Here is an 18,618-nt window from a genome sequence, read left to right as displayed (position 1 = left end):
CACATGAATATGCTTCGACATAAATCAGTCTATTGTAGCTCTGGCTGTATGTTTAAGGTTGTTGTCCTGCTAGAATTTTAAACTCCACCCCACCTCAAGTCTTTTGTTGACTTTAACAGGTTTTATTCTAAGATAAAGGCCATAAAGACCAGGTTTGTGGAGTGCATGACTAATAGTTGTCCTTTGGACAGATTCTCCCACCTGAACTGTGGATCTCTGCAGCTTCTCCAGAGTTACCATGGGCCTCTTGGCTACTTCCCTAATTAATGCTCTCCTTTCCCACCTTGTCAGTTAAGGTGGATGGCTATGTCTTGGAAGGTTTGCAGTTGTCTTATACTCTTTGATGTTGGATTGAACAGTGCATAGTGAGATTTTCAAATTTTATTTTTACTTTTATTTATTTATTTTTGAGAACTTAACCCTGCTTTAAACTTCTCCACAACTTTCTCCTTGTGTTTCTTGGGCTTCTTGAATCTGTTAGTTTACTTATGTTCTCTAACAAACCTCTGAGGGCTTCACAAAACAGTTGTATTTATACTAAGATTAAATTATACAGTTGGACCCTATTTACTAATTAGGTAACTTCTGAAGACAACTGGATTTTGGTTTGGGATAATAGAGTAAGGGGTACTGAATACCCCTTACTCTACTTACTCTATTGCCACACTTACTCTATTGCCACACTTTTCAGTTTTTTATTTGTAATTTTTTTTTTAACTATTGATTTTACCTTCCACTTCCCAATTATGTCCCATTTTGTTTTGGTCTAACAAATAAAATCCCAATAAAATGCATTTATGTTTGTGGTTGTAACATGACAAAATGTGGAAAAGATCAAAGAGCATGAAAACTTTTGCAAGGTACTGCATGATATAATGGAGCAAAGATGATAAAGGTGCTCTCACAGTACAGCAAACACTGTGTCCCCACAGTAGAGCAAATATAATAAAACGACCTTCTTACTGTGGGTGCCACTGTAGAGCAACCAGAATAAAGTGCTCTGTAGGGTGCCTCCACCGTAGATCAAATACTATGAAGTTCCCACGAAGGGATCAAAATAGATCAAAAGTTCTATAAGGGCTGTGTTAGATGAAAATGAGAAAGTGCCTCTTCATCTCTACAAAAATAAAGTAGTTTCCATTCTTATCATTACACACTCATCATAATCATAAAGATGGATGTCCTGTCAGTATTGGGCTTTCAACCATGTCTTTAATCTGGTCCATTAATCTGGCATTATGAGTGTACATTATGTTGGGAGCGTTATGTTGAACTTCAAAGAGGAAAAGATCGGAATTGTAAAAAAGGGGGCAGAAGCTATCCCAGGTACCAGAAGCCTATACCAGGAGGCTTAGGGCACGAGGCAGGGTACAATCCATCGCAGGGCACATACACCTACACACACTCACATTCAAACACTACAGGCAATTTGGGAACGCCAATTAGCCTAAATTTTGTATGGTGGCCCTGAAGTGCAAAACAAATTTACAAAACTAAAAACAAAATAACAAAACCCAAAACAAAATAACAAATTCAAAACGGAAAACAAAATAACTAATATCTGACTGTCCGAGAAGTCCAATTGTCACGAACGGGGTGTTGTGGCAGGTGTTGAACGCCGTGGGCGAAAGGAGCAGGCATAGAGGCAGAGGGGTTATGTAGTCAAAAAGAGTCTTTTAATAATAGTTAAACACAAAGTATAAATAAAGACACAAACAAAGGAACAAACAAACTCAAACAATACTTAACTCTGTGCTAACAGGGGCTCTCTGGCAAGACACAGGCAGAGGCAGACACATAACGCGCCCTGTGGCGAGACACAGGCAGACACATAACGCGCCCTGTGGCGAGACACAGGCAGACACATAACGCGCCCTGTGGCGAGACACAGGCAGACACATAACGCGCCCTGTGGCGAGACACAGGCAGACACATAACGCGCCCTGTGGCGAGACACAGGCAGACACATAACGCGCCCTGTGGCGAGACACAGGCAGACACATAACGCGCCCTGTGGCGAGACACAGGCAGACACATAACGCGCCCTGTGGCGAGACACAGGCAGACACATAACGCGCCCTGTGGCGAGACACAGGCAGACACATAACGCGCCCTGTGGCGAGACACAGGCAGACACATAACGCGCCCTGTGGCGAGACACAGGCAGACACATAACGCGCCCTGTGGCGAGACACAGGCAGACACATAACGCGCCCTGTGGCGAGACACAGGCAGACACTTAACGCTCCCTGTGGCGAGACACAGGCAGGAGGAGGACAAACATAACAGGACACACAGACTATGCGTGGAGCTGAGACTGGACACTAGAGGGAGACACCAGAGAGAAGAGAGAGACCAGAGAGAAGAGAGACACTAGAGGGAGACACGTAGAGACACTAGAGGGAGACACGTAGAGACGAGAGAGAGACGGGACGAGGACTAAAGACATGGCAATCAGCTAGGCATGGCTTTTAGCTAAACATGGTTAAGCTGTGCTTAACCATGGCAGTCAGCTACACATACACCTAGCTAAGCATGTCTTTAGCCCCAACATGCACTAAGCTACACTTACCTAATAGCTTAAACACACACTAGGGAATGGGGGCATAGAAACACAGACGAGGGATACCCAGTGGCTAGGCTAGTAAAAACAGTGACCTCTAGTGGCGGACCCTTACAGTACCCCCCCGCCCTTAAACCGCTCCTCCGGAGGCACTTCCCCGGTGTCCCGTGTCCTTTCATCCGACCCCGACGGGCTAGCCCCCGTAGTCGACTGTGTGGCGGAGGCAGCACCGGATCGCTGTTGTAGGCCGGGCGGAGGGGGCAGCACTGTATTGCTCTGAGAAGTAGAGCCCCTGAAGACAGTGCTGAGTTGTCCCCCAATCCGGGCGGCCGATGCAGTACTGGCTTTTCCTCCGCCGTGCAGCGGTGGGTGCCCGACATCGAAGCCGGGTGCTGGACGCTGTGCTGGGGTGTCGCTCCGAAGGCGGCGAGCCTTGAATAAGGGCTACTGGACGAAGGTGGGGGTAAAAGGTGGGGGCCTCCACATGAGGCTTGCTGGTGTTGCTGGGACCTCCACGAGGCGCTCGGCGGCTGCTGCTGCTGCTGGGACCTCCACGAGGCGCTCGGCGGCTGCAGCTGTGGCCTCCACGTGAGGCTCGAAGGATGCTGCAGCTGTGGCCTCCACGTGAGGCTCGAAGGATGCCGCTTTAAAGTCCCAGCCCCCTCTGCTATGCCTTGGTTGGTCGAGCATTCTGTCACGAACGGGGTGTTGTGGCAGGTGTTGAACGCCGTGGGCGGAAGGAGCAGGCATAGAGGCAGAGGGGTTGTGTAATCAAAAAGAGTCTTTTAATAATAGTTAAACACAAAGTATAAATAAAGACACAAACAAAGGAACAAACAAACTCAAACAATACTTAACTCTGTGCTAACAGGGGCTCTCTGGCAAGACACAGACTGGGGAACAAACACACGCCCTGTGGCGGGACACAAACAGAGGGAGACACATAACACGCCTTGTGGCGAGACACAGGCAGGGGGAGACACATAACACGCCCTGTGGCGAGACACAGGCAGGGGAAGACACAAAACACGCCCTGTGGCGAGACACAGGCAGACACATAACACGCCCTGTGGCGAGACACAGGCAGACACAAAACACGCCCTGTGGCGAGACACAGGCAGAGGGAGACACATAACACGCCCTGTGGCGAGACACAGGCAGAGGGAGACACAAAACACGCCCTGTGGCGAGACACAGGCAGAGGGAGACACAAAACACGCCCTGTGGCGAGACACAGGCAGACACATAACGCGCCCTGTGGCGAGACACAGGCAGACACATAACGCGCCCTGTGGCGAGACACAGGCAGACACATAACGCGCCCTGTGGCGAGACACAGGCAGACACATAACGCGCCCTGTGGCGAGACACAGGCAGACACATAACGCGCCCTGTGGCGAGACACAGGCAGACACATAACGCGCCCTGTGGCGAGACACAGGCAGACACATAACGCGCCCTGTGGCGAGACACAGGCAGACACATAACGCGCCCTGTGGCGAGACACAGGCAGACACATAACGCGCCCTGTGGCGAGACACAGGCAGACACATAACACGCCCTGTGGCGAGACACAGGCAGAGGGAGACACATAACACGCCCTGTAGCGAGACACAGGCAGGAGGAGGACAAACATAACAGGACACACAGACTATGCGTGGAGCTGAGAGGGAGACACGTAGAGACGAGAGAGAGACGGGACGAGGACTAAAGACATGGCAATCAGCTAGGCATGGCTTTTTAGTTTTATAAACTAAACAAAGAACAGAAATAAACTAAAACTAAATGCCCACACAAGTGACAGTGGTGATACCAAAAATGCTTGACCCAGTTTCCCAGTCTGAACAGCTATTTATAGATTGATTGATGGCTACCTCGGTTCAGGTGTGCACTCGCATCACCTGACCGAGGTGCCTGCTGGGAAACTGAGTCGGCCAACAAAAACTACAAAATAAAAACAGTGACCTCTAGTGGCGGACCCTTACACCAATAAAAATTAACAAAATGGAAAACAAATTTAAAACCAAATAACATAACCCAAAACAATTTTTTTGGAGGGGGGGAGTTTTGTTGTTTTGTTTTTGTTAATTTGGATTGCACTTCTCGGCAAGTCCGATACAAACCGGAAAAGGTAGGTATAGTTTGCGAATGAAATGCTTACCGCTAATTGGACGAAACATCTGTCACTCAAGATATACAGGAAGTACTGTAGTAGCGGTAGATTTGTGTGTGTGCAAACATTATTGTGGTTTCAAATATGGCGTTCTTACGGTGGCCTCGAATTCAGTTTTGTTATTTTTTTACACTTCACGGCCATCATAGTTTAAAGTGAAGCAGAACACACAAGAAACAAAGATAAAGAAACAAGTTCCTACTTTCTGTATATCTTGAGTGACAGATGTCTCGTCCAATCAGCGGTAAGCATTTCATTCGCAAACTATATCTACCTTTTCCGGTTTGTATCTCATTGGCCCAGAAGTACAATACAAATTAACAAAACGGGAAACAAATTAACAAATTCAAAACCAAATTAACAAATCCGAAAACAAAACAACAAAACTCCCCCCCTCCAAAAAAAATAGTTTTTGTTTTTGTTTTCGTTTTGTTAATTTGGTTTTGAATTTGTTATTTTGTTTTGGGTTTTGTTATTTTGTTTCCAGTTTTGTTAATTTGTTTTGCACTTCACGGCCACCGCACCTTTGGATTGTGAGAGGAAACTGCCATTCAGCTAGACGGGCTGGCCTTGTGCATTGACAGAAATGCAAGTACTATAACCCCACAAACAAAAAGCAACATATAAATTTTTTTTTTTTTTTAATGCAAGGCCCTGTGGTCTGCAATTAATATATGCTGAGCTGCAGGTTCTGTATGGCTTATAATGAAAAACTAATTTGTCATTTACAGTAAGTTGTCCTTACATCCAACATACAGAAGTAAACATTGTTAATTGACTTTAGGCTGCAACATTTATCTGTTATCTCTTGGTAAGGTAGGTCACATAAGGCTTTTTTGCTATTAAAAACAAGTGCATGGATACACTTCAGACAGCACGAGTCTGACACTGGTTTAAAGTGTCAGCAATGTAAAGCAGTGTAAAGGTGTTTTTTGTTGTAGCAATTTATCCTTATATATATTGTGTTTTGCTGACCTGATTGCTTTCTTTAGATTTTTTTAATTAGCAGTCCCATACTCTTCCCAGGGATCAGCAGGGCTTGTTCATCGTGTTTTTTCACAAGGTAAATATAGGGTCTCCATGGGGAACTGCAAGAATAATATATAGTGGTGAAGACTAATGTTTCTTGAGTACACAGAAGCAAACATACACATGGTAATCAATTTTAAGACAAGGCACATTTGCATGCATTAAATTTGAGAAAAAGTGAAGTCTCATCGCCTTTGCAGTTTGCATTAGAAGTACAACTTTAGTGTTTTGATGCAAGTTAACCCTTTTCCCCTGAATTGAACTGTTAGTTGGAAAGAGTAAATAGATGGTAAAAAAGTAAATATGTTATATGTACAGAGATTATTCATTCTGTAGTAGTTCTGGTAAACATACTGCAATGAAATTCTATAATTTGAAATGCAATATTGTATAATATTGGAGATTTTTAGAAGGAACCATAAAACGTGCAAGGTATTTCTGATAAGATATAGTAAAAAAAATTATAAATGTTATTGAATCTTGGTACATTTTAATTAATATAATACAATTAATAAAAAAAAAATTCTAAAAATTTTATTCCACTAAGACAATCATTAATCATAAATTTACATAAGAGGTGGCAGAATTAAAATCTTGAGATGATGTTGGCTCATGGTCAAAATATTTCAATTACAACATTTACACTTACTGGTTTTCACGATTTGGGGCAATGGGGGGGCATTCTATCAATTCCCTATCTTCTCATTTTTTTATTGTCCTGTACTTCAAACCTTATACTCATATACTTAATAATATCTCAGAGAGCTCTTCACACTCCTATGTGTCTACTCATTGGTCTTATGGCAGTTGTGGACCTTTCTATGCCAATATTTTTTATACCAAATATGCTGATAAATTTATTATTTAATTGGAAAGGAATTTCACTTGTGGGCTGTTTGGTGCAAATGTTTTGCATTCATTGTGTTGGTACCTTTCAATGTACTATACTTCTTTGGATAGCTCTGGATTGTTTTTTTGTTATATGTAAACCTCTTTATTACCACAAATACATGGCAATGACCAACTTTCTAAAATTCATAATATTTCCAGTTATCAGAAATGTCTTTGTAATTATTATAATGGTTTCTTGGGCTGGAAAATTGACCTTTTGTACAACGAATAAAATAGATCATTGTTTTTGTGAACACATGGCGTTGGTTCAGCTGGCATGTGGGGATATTTCCATTAACAGTGCTTTAGGACTTTTAGCTGTTTTTTTTACAGTGACTGCTGATTGTATTTTCTTTACAATATTTTATATAGCAATACTTTATTCTGTCCTGAAATCAGGTAAAGCTTGCTTAAAAGCTGTATATAACACCTGCATTACTCATATAATTGTCATGACAGTTGGTCTGACTTTTGCTTTAATTGCCTTTTTGTCATATAGAATAAGAAACAATTTCTCTCCCTCCAGCCGTGTTTTCCTAAATACAATGTACTTGATTTTTTCCAAGCTGTTTTAATTCAATTATTTATGGAGTAAGAACCAAACAAATAAGGGAATTTTTATTTTTTTATTTATAAAACATGTTAAGATCTTTCCAAAATAATTAAATAATTTATATCAATTGTATACTTTATAATAAACCAAAAGCCATGTTGTTTTTGTATTTTACTCCAATGCAGTATAAAGGGTTTACTGAAATTAATATTTTATTAGATGAATAAAGTAATTATGATGGCGCCGTAATCAAGATGGCGCCGGTGAGGTCGGCAGCCGTCATGACTGCTCCGACCACCTTTTCTTTGTTTTTGTCTCTTAAGTTAGTTAACAGCGTTTGAAAACCGGCAAAATTACCACCATGGAGTACATTAGTTATGTTTCAACTACAAAGTTCCAGAGAGACATTTGGGACTGCAATCTCCTCTGCTTCACCGAGACATGGCTGAACTCAGCGGTGCCGGACAACGCCATCCAGCCGGCCGAGTTCTTCTCGGTTCACCGCATGGACAGGACACGGGACTCGGGAAAATCAAGGGGAGGCGGCGTGTGTTTAATGGTGAACAGCAGCTGGTGCAACAGCGCGAGCGTTGTTCCTCTCGCACGCTCCTGCACACCAAATCTGGAACTACTGTCCATCATGTGTCGTCCTTTTTATCTACCTCGGGAGTTTACATCGGTCATAATCAGCGCCGTTTATATTACACCACAAGCGGACACGGACACTGCCTTATGCGAGCTGCATGAGGCACTCACACAACACCAGACACAACACCGGGACGCTGCGCTTATTGTGTCGGGGGACTTTAACAGTGCCAACCTCAAACGCGCAGCGCCGAACTTTTATCAGCATATCACCTGCCCCACCAGGGGCGAAAGGACACTGGATCATTGTTATACAACGGTCAAGGACGGTTACAAGGCACAATCTCACCCTCCGTTTGGTAAATCCGACCACGCCGCCATCTTCCTCATGCCAAAATACAAACAAAAGCTGAAACAGGAAGTTCCGGTTCAGAGGGAGGTCGCGCGCTGGACGGACCAATTGGTGACCGCGTTACAGGACGCATTCGATGACGCAGACTGGGACATGTTCAGAAACAGCTCCGATGATGACGTCAGCGTGTTTACGGAAGCGGTTGTGGGATTTATCAGGAAACTAGCGGATCAGGAAACTAGCGGATGATACCGTGGAGAAAAAGACTATTAAAACGTTTCCCAACCAGAAGCCGTGGGTGGATAAAACCATCCGTGACGCTCTGAGATCTCGCACCGCTGCCTACAACACAGGACTCGCGTCGGGGGACATGGAACTGTACAAGGCTGCGTCATACAGCACCCGGAAGGCGGTAAAAGAGGCGAAGCAGCGCTACGGGAGGAAACTAGAGTCACAACTTCACCAGAGTGATTCTAGGAGCCTGTGGCAGGGATTAAGGACAATAACGGATTATAAAACACCAACAACCGGTATGACGAACGCGGACGTGACTCTGGCAGACGAGCTGAACACTTTCTATGCTCGCTTCGAGGCTGCAGCTAAAGACGCTAGCGATGCTAATGCTAGCGGCGCTAACGGTTGCGGACAGGAAGACACTGCCAGCACCGGAAACACGTTCATCATCACCGAGCATGACGTGAGGAGAGCCTTCAAGAGAGTGAACACCAGGAAAGCAGCAGGACCAGACGGCATCTTGTTGTGGAAATTGATTGAAGACCCAGGCTTTGGTTTCAGAAGATCACAACCTTTATTTATCATGCAATAACGGCCGGGGAGACTGCAGAATCGCAACACTTTCCCGTCGGCTCCCCACTTATATGGTCACCCAGGACAAAAGAATTCATTCTACATGCAACGATGTCATCCTAAACATCTGGGGTTCCTCAAGCTTCCCCAGTCTAGGGGCCTCAATGTATATATCAGATTGTTTATGCAAGCAGAATCTCAGGCCTATACGTGCAGCTTCGCACACACATTTCTGAGTACTTTCATATGGGCTACCATTTATTCCTTAAAAGGAAGTAAAGTTACATAAAATCAAATAAAATCAAATAAAATTTACTTCCATATCCCCCCCTCTGGGGCTTATAAGTCCCATATCACTGGTTATCTAGAGTGCAAATCCATGTGCTAGCCCTTCTTACACTAGCTAGTGATTAATTTAAATCACTGGACTTTTATCAATGACCAACCCATGTGTTTGTACTCTAGCGAAGATCGAGCCAAACTTCTCCGCCCTCATTTGACTAGGACAGAGTAAAAGACTCGACCTCCTTTACCTTATACAGTACTTTCCATAACACAATAACATGACAGGAATATATGAGTAATAGAGTGATTTCCTAGGATTACATTAAGCTAAATAATCTGGATAACATATATATAGGTTAAACTGATCCATGCATAATACAGTACAATTTTAAAAGCAAATATAATTTCAAACAGCTGTGTCCTAATATATGGATCTTCAACCCAGATACTTTGCACATCGTAGAGGGTCGCCTTTTGGGGAGAGGCCCGGCCAGTGCTTTCACCCAAGGCATGGCTCATCGTTAATCATCTTCTTCGTCCTCGTCCGAGGTGCCTGAATCCTCTACCGATTCTTGTGAATCACAGGCAGAGTCATAAATGTCTTTGTTATTGGTTAGGGGTATTTTTTCATCTTGCCATTTTAATACTTCCATTTGTTGAACTGTAGCTTTTATGACCAGAGATTTTAATATAGGAAGCACACAACAGAACAACAATCCTCCTATTAGTATAGCAAATCCCAAGAACATACCAAATTTAGCAAACCATGCTCCCCAAGCTCCCAGTTTTAGATCTAACCAGTCCCATATTTTACTATCCCTCCCAGCATTTTCAGTTACTTCCCGTCTCAGATTTTTTAGTTGGTTTATGGCTTTAGTAAAAGTGCCTCGGGCGCTGTGTTATTAGAAATATATGTACAACATTGATCACCAAACAGAATGCATACACCTCCTTTTTCAGCTAATAACCAATTTAATGCTTGTCTATTTTGCCAGGTCATTGTACTAGTAGCTACTAATTGTTCTCCTAAAGCAGCCAAAGCATCCTCGGCATAATTAATAAATCTCTGTTGATTGTAATAAATATAGTTAATCCATTCAGCATTTTTATTAGGTGTTATCCATAAAAAAATAGACTCAAATCCAGATTTTACCTCATCTCTGGCTTTAAATTCATTAGGTATACCCCTGGGTTGGCCTACTGAATCTATGTACACATTGGGATCTGCCTGATAAGCCCTTCTCATTCTATGATGGTCTTTTGAGTTACGCTGTACAGGCTGGTCTATATTTCAGCCCGCTATTGACATTTCTTGAAGCATCAGGATTCTAGCACAGATTCCTCTCCAACTTTTTGGTAATGTTGCCCTCAATAATGTTCCTCCACAAAGCCAGAAAAAATCAGCTACTGGTACTGATTGGTCATCATAACGGAACTTTAAGGGAAACAATAATGTTTGGTTCATGCAGCTATGTGTTATAGTTATATTACCCTGCACTGTGACTGTTGCATGAAGTGTAGTTTTTTTATGAACATCCATTCGTGAAAAAGAGCCAGTGTCCAGATGCCACATTATCATACAATTACCTTGAAATTCCCCCACACTGTTATTTCCCACTGTTTTATTGAAACATTCATACTCAAGGGTATAATCTATTTCATACTCAGAGGGGAATTCTACCTTTTTTTCCTCAATTCTTACGTCTAGCTGCTGGCACCATTCCCCCCATTCAGGTGTATGGAAGTTATTAAAGTAATCTGGACTACTCAATATTGCTAAACATTCAGCTGGACACAGAGGTCTTCGGAAGACATGTAGATGACAAAACTGTTGGGTAAATTTTGCACAATGTCTAAAGTCATATGGATTGGGTACCACTATAACCTTTTCTAATGGTGATGGAGTACAAACCAAACAACTAGTTATTTTATTTTCCTGGGCTGTGTAGGCAGCCCATTTATACCACTCATTACTTTGTGCCATGCTTAAGAGTTTTTCCTTTTTCCTGCCCATAGATTGATAACTAAGAACCTTTTGACCAACATTTACTTGCTGTAAGGTTAATTCTTGGGAAGTCTGGTTGGATCTTTGTAGAGGTGAGCTGACCACAGCTTGATTTAATACCTGGAAAATAATGATCATTAGGTATGCACTCTATTTTCCCCATTTTTCTTCTTTATTTCCTCCACCCCGTTACACAGATTTCAAAACCTTATACGTTATCACTGTCGGGTGGGGGGCTTCTTCTTCTTCTTCTGCACTTTTTCCCTTACTTACTTTAGGGATTCTTGTGCAATGGTTTAAGTGATACTAGGTGGTTTTGCCTTCCACTTGGACTGCTGTGGGGGTGGCTGCTACGACTTTGTATGGCCCCTCCCTTCTGGGTTCGTGCCACTTCCTCCTGAACACACGCAGATAGACCTGGAGTGATGGGACACGGCGCGTCTTTCTCTTCCTCCGGCTCCTTGCTTTTTTCCTGCACATACAGTGGTGTGAAAAACTATTTGCCCCCTTCCTGATTTCTTATTCTTTTGCATGTTTGTTACACAAAATGTTTCTGATCATCAAACACATTTAACTATTAGTCAAAGATAACACAAGTAAACACAAAATGCAGTTTTTAAATGATGGTTTTTATTATTTAGGGAGAAAAAAAAATCCAAACCTACATGGCCCTGTGTGAAAAAGTAATTGCCCCCTGAACCTAATAACTGGTTGGGCCACCCTTAGCAGCAATAACTGCAATCAAGCGTTTGCGATAACTTGCAACGAGTCTTTTACAGCGCTCTGGAGGAATTTTGGCCCACTCATCTTTGCAGAATTGTTGTAATTCAGCTTTATTTGAGGGTTTTCTAGCATGAATCGCCTTTTTAAGGTCATGCCACAACATCTCAATAGGATTCAGGTCAGGACTTTGACTAGGCCACTCCAAAGTCTTCATTTTGTTTTTCTTCAGCCATTCAGAGGTGGATTTGCTGGTGTGTTTTGGGTCATTGTCCTGCTGCAGCACCCAAGATCGCTTCAGCTTGAGTTGACGAACAGATGGCCGGACATTCTCCTTCAGGATTTTTTGGTAGACAGTAGAATTCATGGTTCCATCTATCACAGCAAGCCTTCCAGGTCCTGAAGCAGCAAAACAACCCCAGACCATCACACTACCACCACCATATTTTACTGTTGGTATGATGTTCTTTTTCTGAAATGCTGTTACTTTTACGCCAGATGTAACGGGACACGCACCTTCCAAAAAGTTCAACTTTTGTCTCGTCGGTCCACAAGGTATTTTCCCAAAAGTCCTGGCAATCATTGAGATGTTTTTTAGCAAAATTGAGACGAGCCTTGATGTTCTTTTTGCTTAAGTGGTTTGCACCTTGGAAATCTGCCATGCAGGCCGTTTTTGCCCAGTCTCTTTCTTATGGTGGAGTCATGAACACTGACCTTAATTTAGGCAAGTGAGGCCTGCAGTTCTTTAGATGTTGTCCTGGGGTCTTTTGTGGCCTCTCGGATGAGTTGTCTCTGCGCTCTTGGGGTAATTTTGGTCGGCCGGCCACTCCTGGGAAGGTTCTCCACTGTTCCATGTTTTTGCCATTTGTGGATAATGGCTCTCACTGTGGTTCGCTGGAGTCCCAAAGCTTTAGAAATGGCTTTATAACCTTTACCAGACTGATAGATCTCAATTACTTTTGTTCTCATTTGTTCCTGAATTTCTTTGGATCTTGGCATGATGTCTAGCTTTTGAGGTGCTTTTGGTCTACTTCTCTGTGTCAGGTAGCTCCTATTTAAGTGATTTCTTGATTGAAACAGGTGTGGCAGTAATCAGGCCTGGGGGTGACTACAGAAATTGAACTCAGGTATGATAAACCACAGTTAAGTTATTTTTTTAACAAGGGGGGAAATTACTTTTTCACACAGGGTCATGTAGGTTTGGATTTTTTTTCTCCCTAAATAATAAAAACCATCATTTAAAAACTGCATTTTTTGTTCAATTATATTATCTTTGACTAATAGTTAAATGTGTTTGATGATCAGAAACATTCTGTGTGACAAACATGCAAAAGAATAAGAAATCAGGAAGGGGGCAAATAGTTTTTCACACCACTGTAAATGGCTTTATGTATGGCAGTTAGTTTCTTTATATATGATCTGAGTTCCAGTTGTAATTGTTCTAGAGGTAGGCCTTTATAGGGCCCTCTACAGAATGGCACAGACATGAGCCGACCCGTAAGCATTTCATGCGGGGTTAAATGGGTATTTCTGATAATTTGCATGCGATAACTCATTAGTGCAAGAGGTAAAGTATCAACCCAGTTAAGTTTTTGTACTAGCACAAATCTTGTTAAGTTTAGCTTTGAGCGTTCCATTTATTCTCTCTACCATACCTTGAGACTGCGGATGATAGACACACCCAAATCTTTGCTTTATTCTCAACTGTTGTAATACCTGCTTTACCGTTTTCTGAATGAACGCGGATCCGTTATCTGAACTGATTTCTGACGGAATTCCAAACCTAGGTATCACCTCTCTTGTGAGGAATTTCACAACTGTTCCTGCCCCTTCATCAGCAGATGGCATTGCTTCTACCCATCTACTAAATCTGTCAATTACTACAAGCAGGTATCTCTTGCCTCGAGCACACTTTATCATGTCCATATAATTCATAACCAAATGCTTAAAAGGTCCCTCTGGTACCGGTATATGGCCAATAGGTGTCGCTGTTCCCTTTCTAACGTTATGCTTAGCACATATCTCACATGAAGCTAGAAACTCATCAACCATAGCATGCAGATATGGAGACCAATATCCTTGTTGCTTGATTTTCCTCACAACCTCTCCTCTAGCACAATGGTCAAATCCATGAGCATCTGAAATCAAAATGTTCAACAACGCTGTAGGGGCTATGATCAGACCTTCATGTGAACGCCATATACTCTGTGCATCCTTTTGAGCTCCCCTCTGGAGCCACATAGAATGCTCATACGGTCCTGCTTGCTGTTGAATCCGAATAATATCCTCCAGCTGAGGCTGTGGTTCTATAAGGACTATTGGCACTTGTACAGCTAGTTGACACTTAGATGCTTGCTTTGCTTCTAAGTCTGCTATGTTGTTACCCTTAGTGATATAATCATTTCCCTTTTTATGGGCCTGACATTTAATGATAGCCAGTCTTTTTGGTAGCATCATAGCAGACATTAGCTTACTTATTTGTTCAGCATGCTGAATGGGAGTTCCATCGCTTCTTTTAAACCCTCTTTGTTTCCACACTGCTCCAAACAGATGACATACACCATGCGAATAGGCTGAATCTGTAAAAATATTTGCCAACTAGTCCTTTGGCTAATTGGCAAGCAGCGGTGAGTGCTTTTAGTTCGGCTAACTGAGCCGAACACGGCTGTGAGCAGTGCTGAGACAAAATAGGTTTAAAACCTTCTCCATCCTTCATTACTACTGAATACCCAGTGTGACTTCCTACATGGTCTCTAAAACTAGATCCATCAACGAAGTAAGTGACTTCTGCTTCAGCTATAGGTTTAGACTCAAGATCAGGCCGTAACCTGGTAAATGACAATAAATTCGCCACACAATCATGAGCCACTCCTTCAAAAGCTAAAGGAATCAATTCAGCTGGATTAACTGTGTCACACCTCTTTATAGTAATGTCAGGATATGTGAGCAGTGAAGAATATGCTAGAATGCGAGCTTGAGTAAGAACAAATTTCCCTTGTTCTATTAATTCTACCACCTTATGATGTGTGTAAATAGTTACTGGGTAACCCATAGTCAAAGTGGATGCTTTGTCATATGCATAATGTACTGCTGCAAGACCCTGTTGGTAACAAGGTGGATAACCTTGTGCTACATTATCTAGCTTAGTGCTGTAGTAAGCTAGGGGCTGTTTTCTCCTACCACTGCAGGTTTCCTGCATCAACACAGCTGAGGCATATCCATCAGCTCGGTTAGCCACATACAGATAGAACGGTTTGGTATAATCAGGTATACCTAAGGTAGGTGCTGTCTGCATTTCTTTTTTGATGGATTCAAAAGCTAACAGGGCATCTGTGTTCCACTTTAAGGGAGCACTTAGATTTTGCACTCCTTCTTTCATGATCTCCCTCAGTGGAGCTGTTTTCACTGCATACTCCTCAATCCAGTCAGCACTGAAACTTGTTAAGCCTAGGAAGGTCATCAACTGTTTAACTGTTTGTGGTAACGGTGCTTTACTTATGCCTTGTAACTGGGTAGGCGCTATGGCTATTGAACCATGAGAAATTTGCCGTCCTAAATATTCAACTTGGGGCTTGCAGTATTGCAACTTAGCTTTAGACACTTTATGACCTCCCTGTGCAAGCTTGTTGAGCACTTTAATGGAATCTCTATGGCATGCTTCTAAAGAGGATGAGCAGATTACGAGATCATCCATATATTGCAGAAGGTTACTCTCCATTATTAAATCTGACAAATCAGCTTTTAACACCTGATTAAAGATATTTGGCGAGTGTTTGAACCCTTGTGGCATTCTACAATATGTATATTGTTTACTTGCATATGTAAACGCAAACAAATACCTACTCTCTTCCGCCACTGGAATACTGAAAAAAGCTAAACAAAGATTAATCACAGTAAAGTACTTGGCATCGGGAGGGACATTAGTCAGCAGTGTGTGTGGATTTGGAACATCAGCTGGGTAATCCTCAGTTATATTATTAATTGCACGCAAATCATGCACAAGATGCCATTTATTTGTACCTGGCTTGATCACAGGGAAAATTGAAGTATTACAACAACTCGTTGTCTCTTCTAGCACAGATGCTTTTACAAGGCCTTCAATAGTGTTTTTTATGCCAGCTTCTGCCTCAGGTCGCAAAGGATATTGTCTTATCCTGGGCAGTTTTACATTTGGTTTAAGTTGTACTTGAATTGGGCTGGCTGACTTAATTAGACCTACATCTGTATCATGCCGAGACCATAATTCAGGTGGGACCTGACTCTCCATGTCCCTATACAATTCCTCCTCGGCAGTATCAATTACTTCAGAGGCTATGTCATTTGGGTTTGTGAGTTGCTGCTAATTACCACTTCCTGAGGAGTACCAATCAAGTTATTACCACACAAGATTTTCATATAGTTTTTATCTGCAGAATGAAAAATCAACGGGTTTATGGTTGATTCCCACTGGACCTCTTTAGCGTTTTTCATCATTGGTCCTAAGTCCTTTGAGCTGTAGTTTTTTCCTACATACAACGCCACATGAGGAACAGAATCAGTTACATTAAACCACCTTTTTACAAAATCACACTCATCTACACTGATAGCTGCTCCTTGCTGGCCTATGATGATGTACTGTGTGATTAACACAACCTTGTTCTCCCTTGTCTCTTTCTGCCATGTCTGTTCTAAGTCAGTGTCCTTAGCTGGGTCATAAATCATTGTGCAGTGGAAAGCCGAACAAGGTAGCTGTGCTTCAGGAATTTGTGCTTCAATGAACTTTCCCCATTTATGGATTATTTGACTAACGTCTTTTTCCATGGGAAAGGCAGTTTGATCGGTTGTGTCCAGCTTGTCCACATCCCCAACATACGCCTGGGGGAAAGCTAGACTGAGGGTTCCTTTGTCCTCTCTGTTGTTGATTGGCTCTCCACTCCCTCTGCCTTGGCTTTTGAGTGAAAACGTTAATGACAGGCGCAGGCATCTGGTTTGAGTTTGGAGAGAATGCGGCTGGTGCTGTCATCGCAGTAACTGCAGCTGGCTGGACTGTGGGTGATGGATTGCATGGGGCCCTCATGGACATTTGCTCTGCTTCCTCTGTTCTTAGAGTAGCTTGGACTTTTCTCTTGTTTTTCTTTGTTAATTCTTCAAGCTGTAACTGAGCCAGTTTTCTTTGCAGTTCTTTTTCTTGAGCTTTCAACTTCTGCTCATTTTTCCTATACTGTTCAACAGCATGTGTGACGTGATCACAGAATTCTTTGTGTGATTTAGAAGTTAAGCTGACCACATCTTCCAGTTTACTTTTCACTGGTTAAGGCATGGCATTTACTATGGTTTGTCTGAACAGCGTAGACAACAATGCATCTCCTTCTGGATCACTTTCAGTCTCTTGCTTCCATCTCTTTGGTTCCTCCTGGATGTACAGAGTTGGGTTCTCTGTTTCTTCCAACTCTTCCCCCTTTAAAGCTTTTGGGTCCACTCTAGTTGGATATTCAGTACGCAAGGCTTGCCACACAGAAGGACGATAAGCATCAAACACAGTTTCATCCATATGGTATGTATCTATGGCCTCGCTCAAGTCAGAAGCCTGGAGGATCTCCTCCAGTTTCCCTCCGCCTAAAATCTTTGCCAACAGAGCTTTCATGTCCCCCACCGACAAAAGCTTGCCTGAGGTCTCCTCTTCTAAGACCTAAATCCACTTCCCTGCACCCTCGTGAATGTTAGGGAGGCGGTTGACAAGCCCCTCGAGATCCTGAGATGCCCATGGTACATATTGTGCCCGTGCACCTTTAATTAAAATTGGAAATTGTGGAGCCAGGTCCCTAAGTCTCCCAGTGTCCCTTCCCAGTTTCCAACTACCCATATTAACTGACAAATCCTCTTCACCCCCTTCCTCTCCATTGCACAAAGGCCCATGCCCAGTCCTTAATGTTGTATCTACCTGTATCTGACTTTTTACTGGTGTTTTAGCACTCCTGTCTGTTCTCTCTCCACTTGCTTGCACCTCTTCCCATTCTTCTAACTTATCTTCCTTCCCATACAACCTTTTCACTCTCTGTAGATCTGCCCTTACTTCCTTGTAACAATCTAATGGTGTGCTTTCTTCTCTATCTGTTTTCCTATCCTGCTTCTTTCTTGACTTTACACACGACTCTCTGTAGTCTCCATCTAAATCTACATGACCTTCCATTTGCATCTCACCAGAAACTTCCACCATGCCTTTAAGCATAGGGAATTGACCTTCAGTCTGCACATAGGGGGGAGGGGTGACTAAAATTTCCCCTCCATTACTCTGGGCCTCACTTCCTGACTTTCTGGACTTTTTCCTAGCTTGCTTTTTCTGTTTTACTACTTCCTCCCCCTCCTTCTTAAACAACGCTAGGACCTCTCTCTCCTGCTGTCTTTTCGACTCTCTCTGTACACGCTTTTTCTCTCTTGATGCCGTTTTATAATTTCTGATCAAAACTTCCATCTTCGAACACAGTGTCACATCAAATGACCCTCCCTTTGGCCATTTAGTAATCAGATCTTTAGTCCGCTTTTGCCATTTATTAGAGACCTTAGTTATGAGATCTGCACACAAAGGATGTTTCAGCACTAATATCTCCTCTGGAGAGGCTGCCATTATGCTTTATAGCCTACTTCACCACAACTTAGTTGTACGTTAACTTGTGCC

At 42.8% G+C, this 18,618-nt stretch overlaps 1 protein-coding gene across 1 annotated transcript; it reads left to right on the top strand.

Annotated features, from left to right (window-relative positions):
* Positions 1-6,364: 6,364 nt before the first annotated feature.
* LOC128533499 (olfactory receptor 52K1-like) lies at positions 6,365-7,231 on the top strand. Its single transcript, XM_053507775.1, has one exon. It carries the CDS (start codon positions 6,365-6,367, stop codon positions 7,229-7,231), a length of 867 nt encoding a protein of 288 aa, XP_053363750.1.
* The last annotated feature ends 11,387 nt before the right edge of the window (positions 7,232-18,618 follow it).

The sequence above is a fragment of the Clarias gariepinus genome, chromosome 11, assembly GCF_024256425.1.
Source record: "Clarias gariepinus isolate MV-2021 ecotype Netherlands chromosome 11, CGAR_prim_01v2, whole genome shotgun sequence".
Classification (NCBI taxonomy): Eukaryota; Metazoa; Chordata; class Actinopteri; order Siluriformes; family Clariidae; genus Clarias; species Clarias gariepinus.
This window is presented reverse-complemented; position numbering and strand designations above follow the sequence as displayed.

Excerpts from the sequence above, each read along its gene's own strand:
- LOC128533499 (XM_053507775.1), top strand. The coding sequence starts at position 6,365 with ATGATGTTGGCTCATGGTCAAAATATTTCAATTACAACATTTACACTT.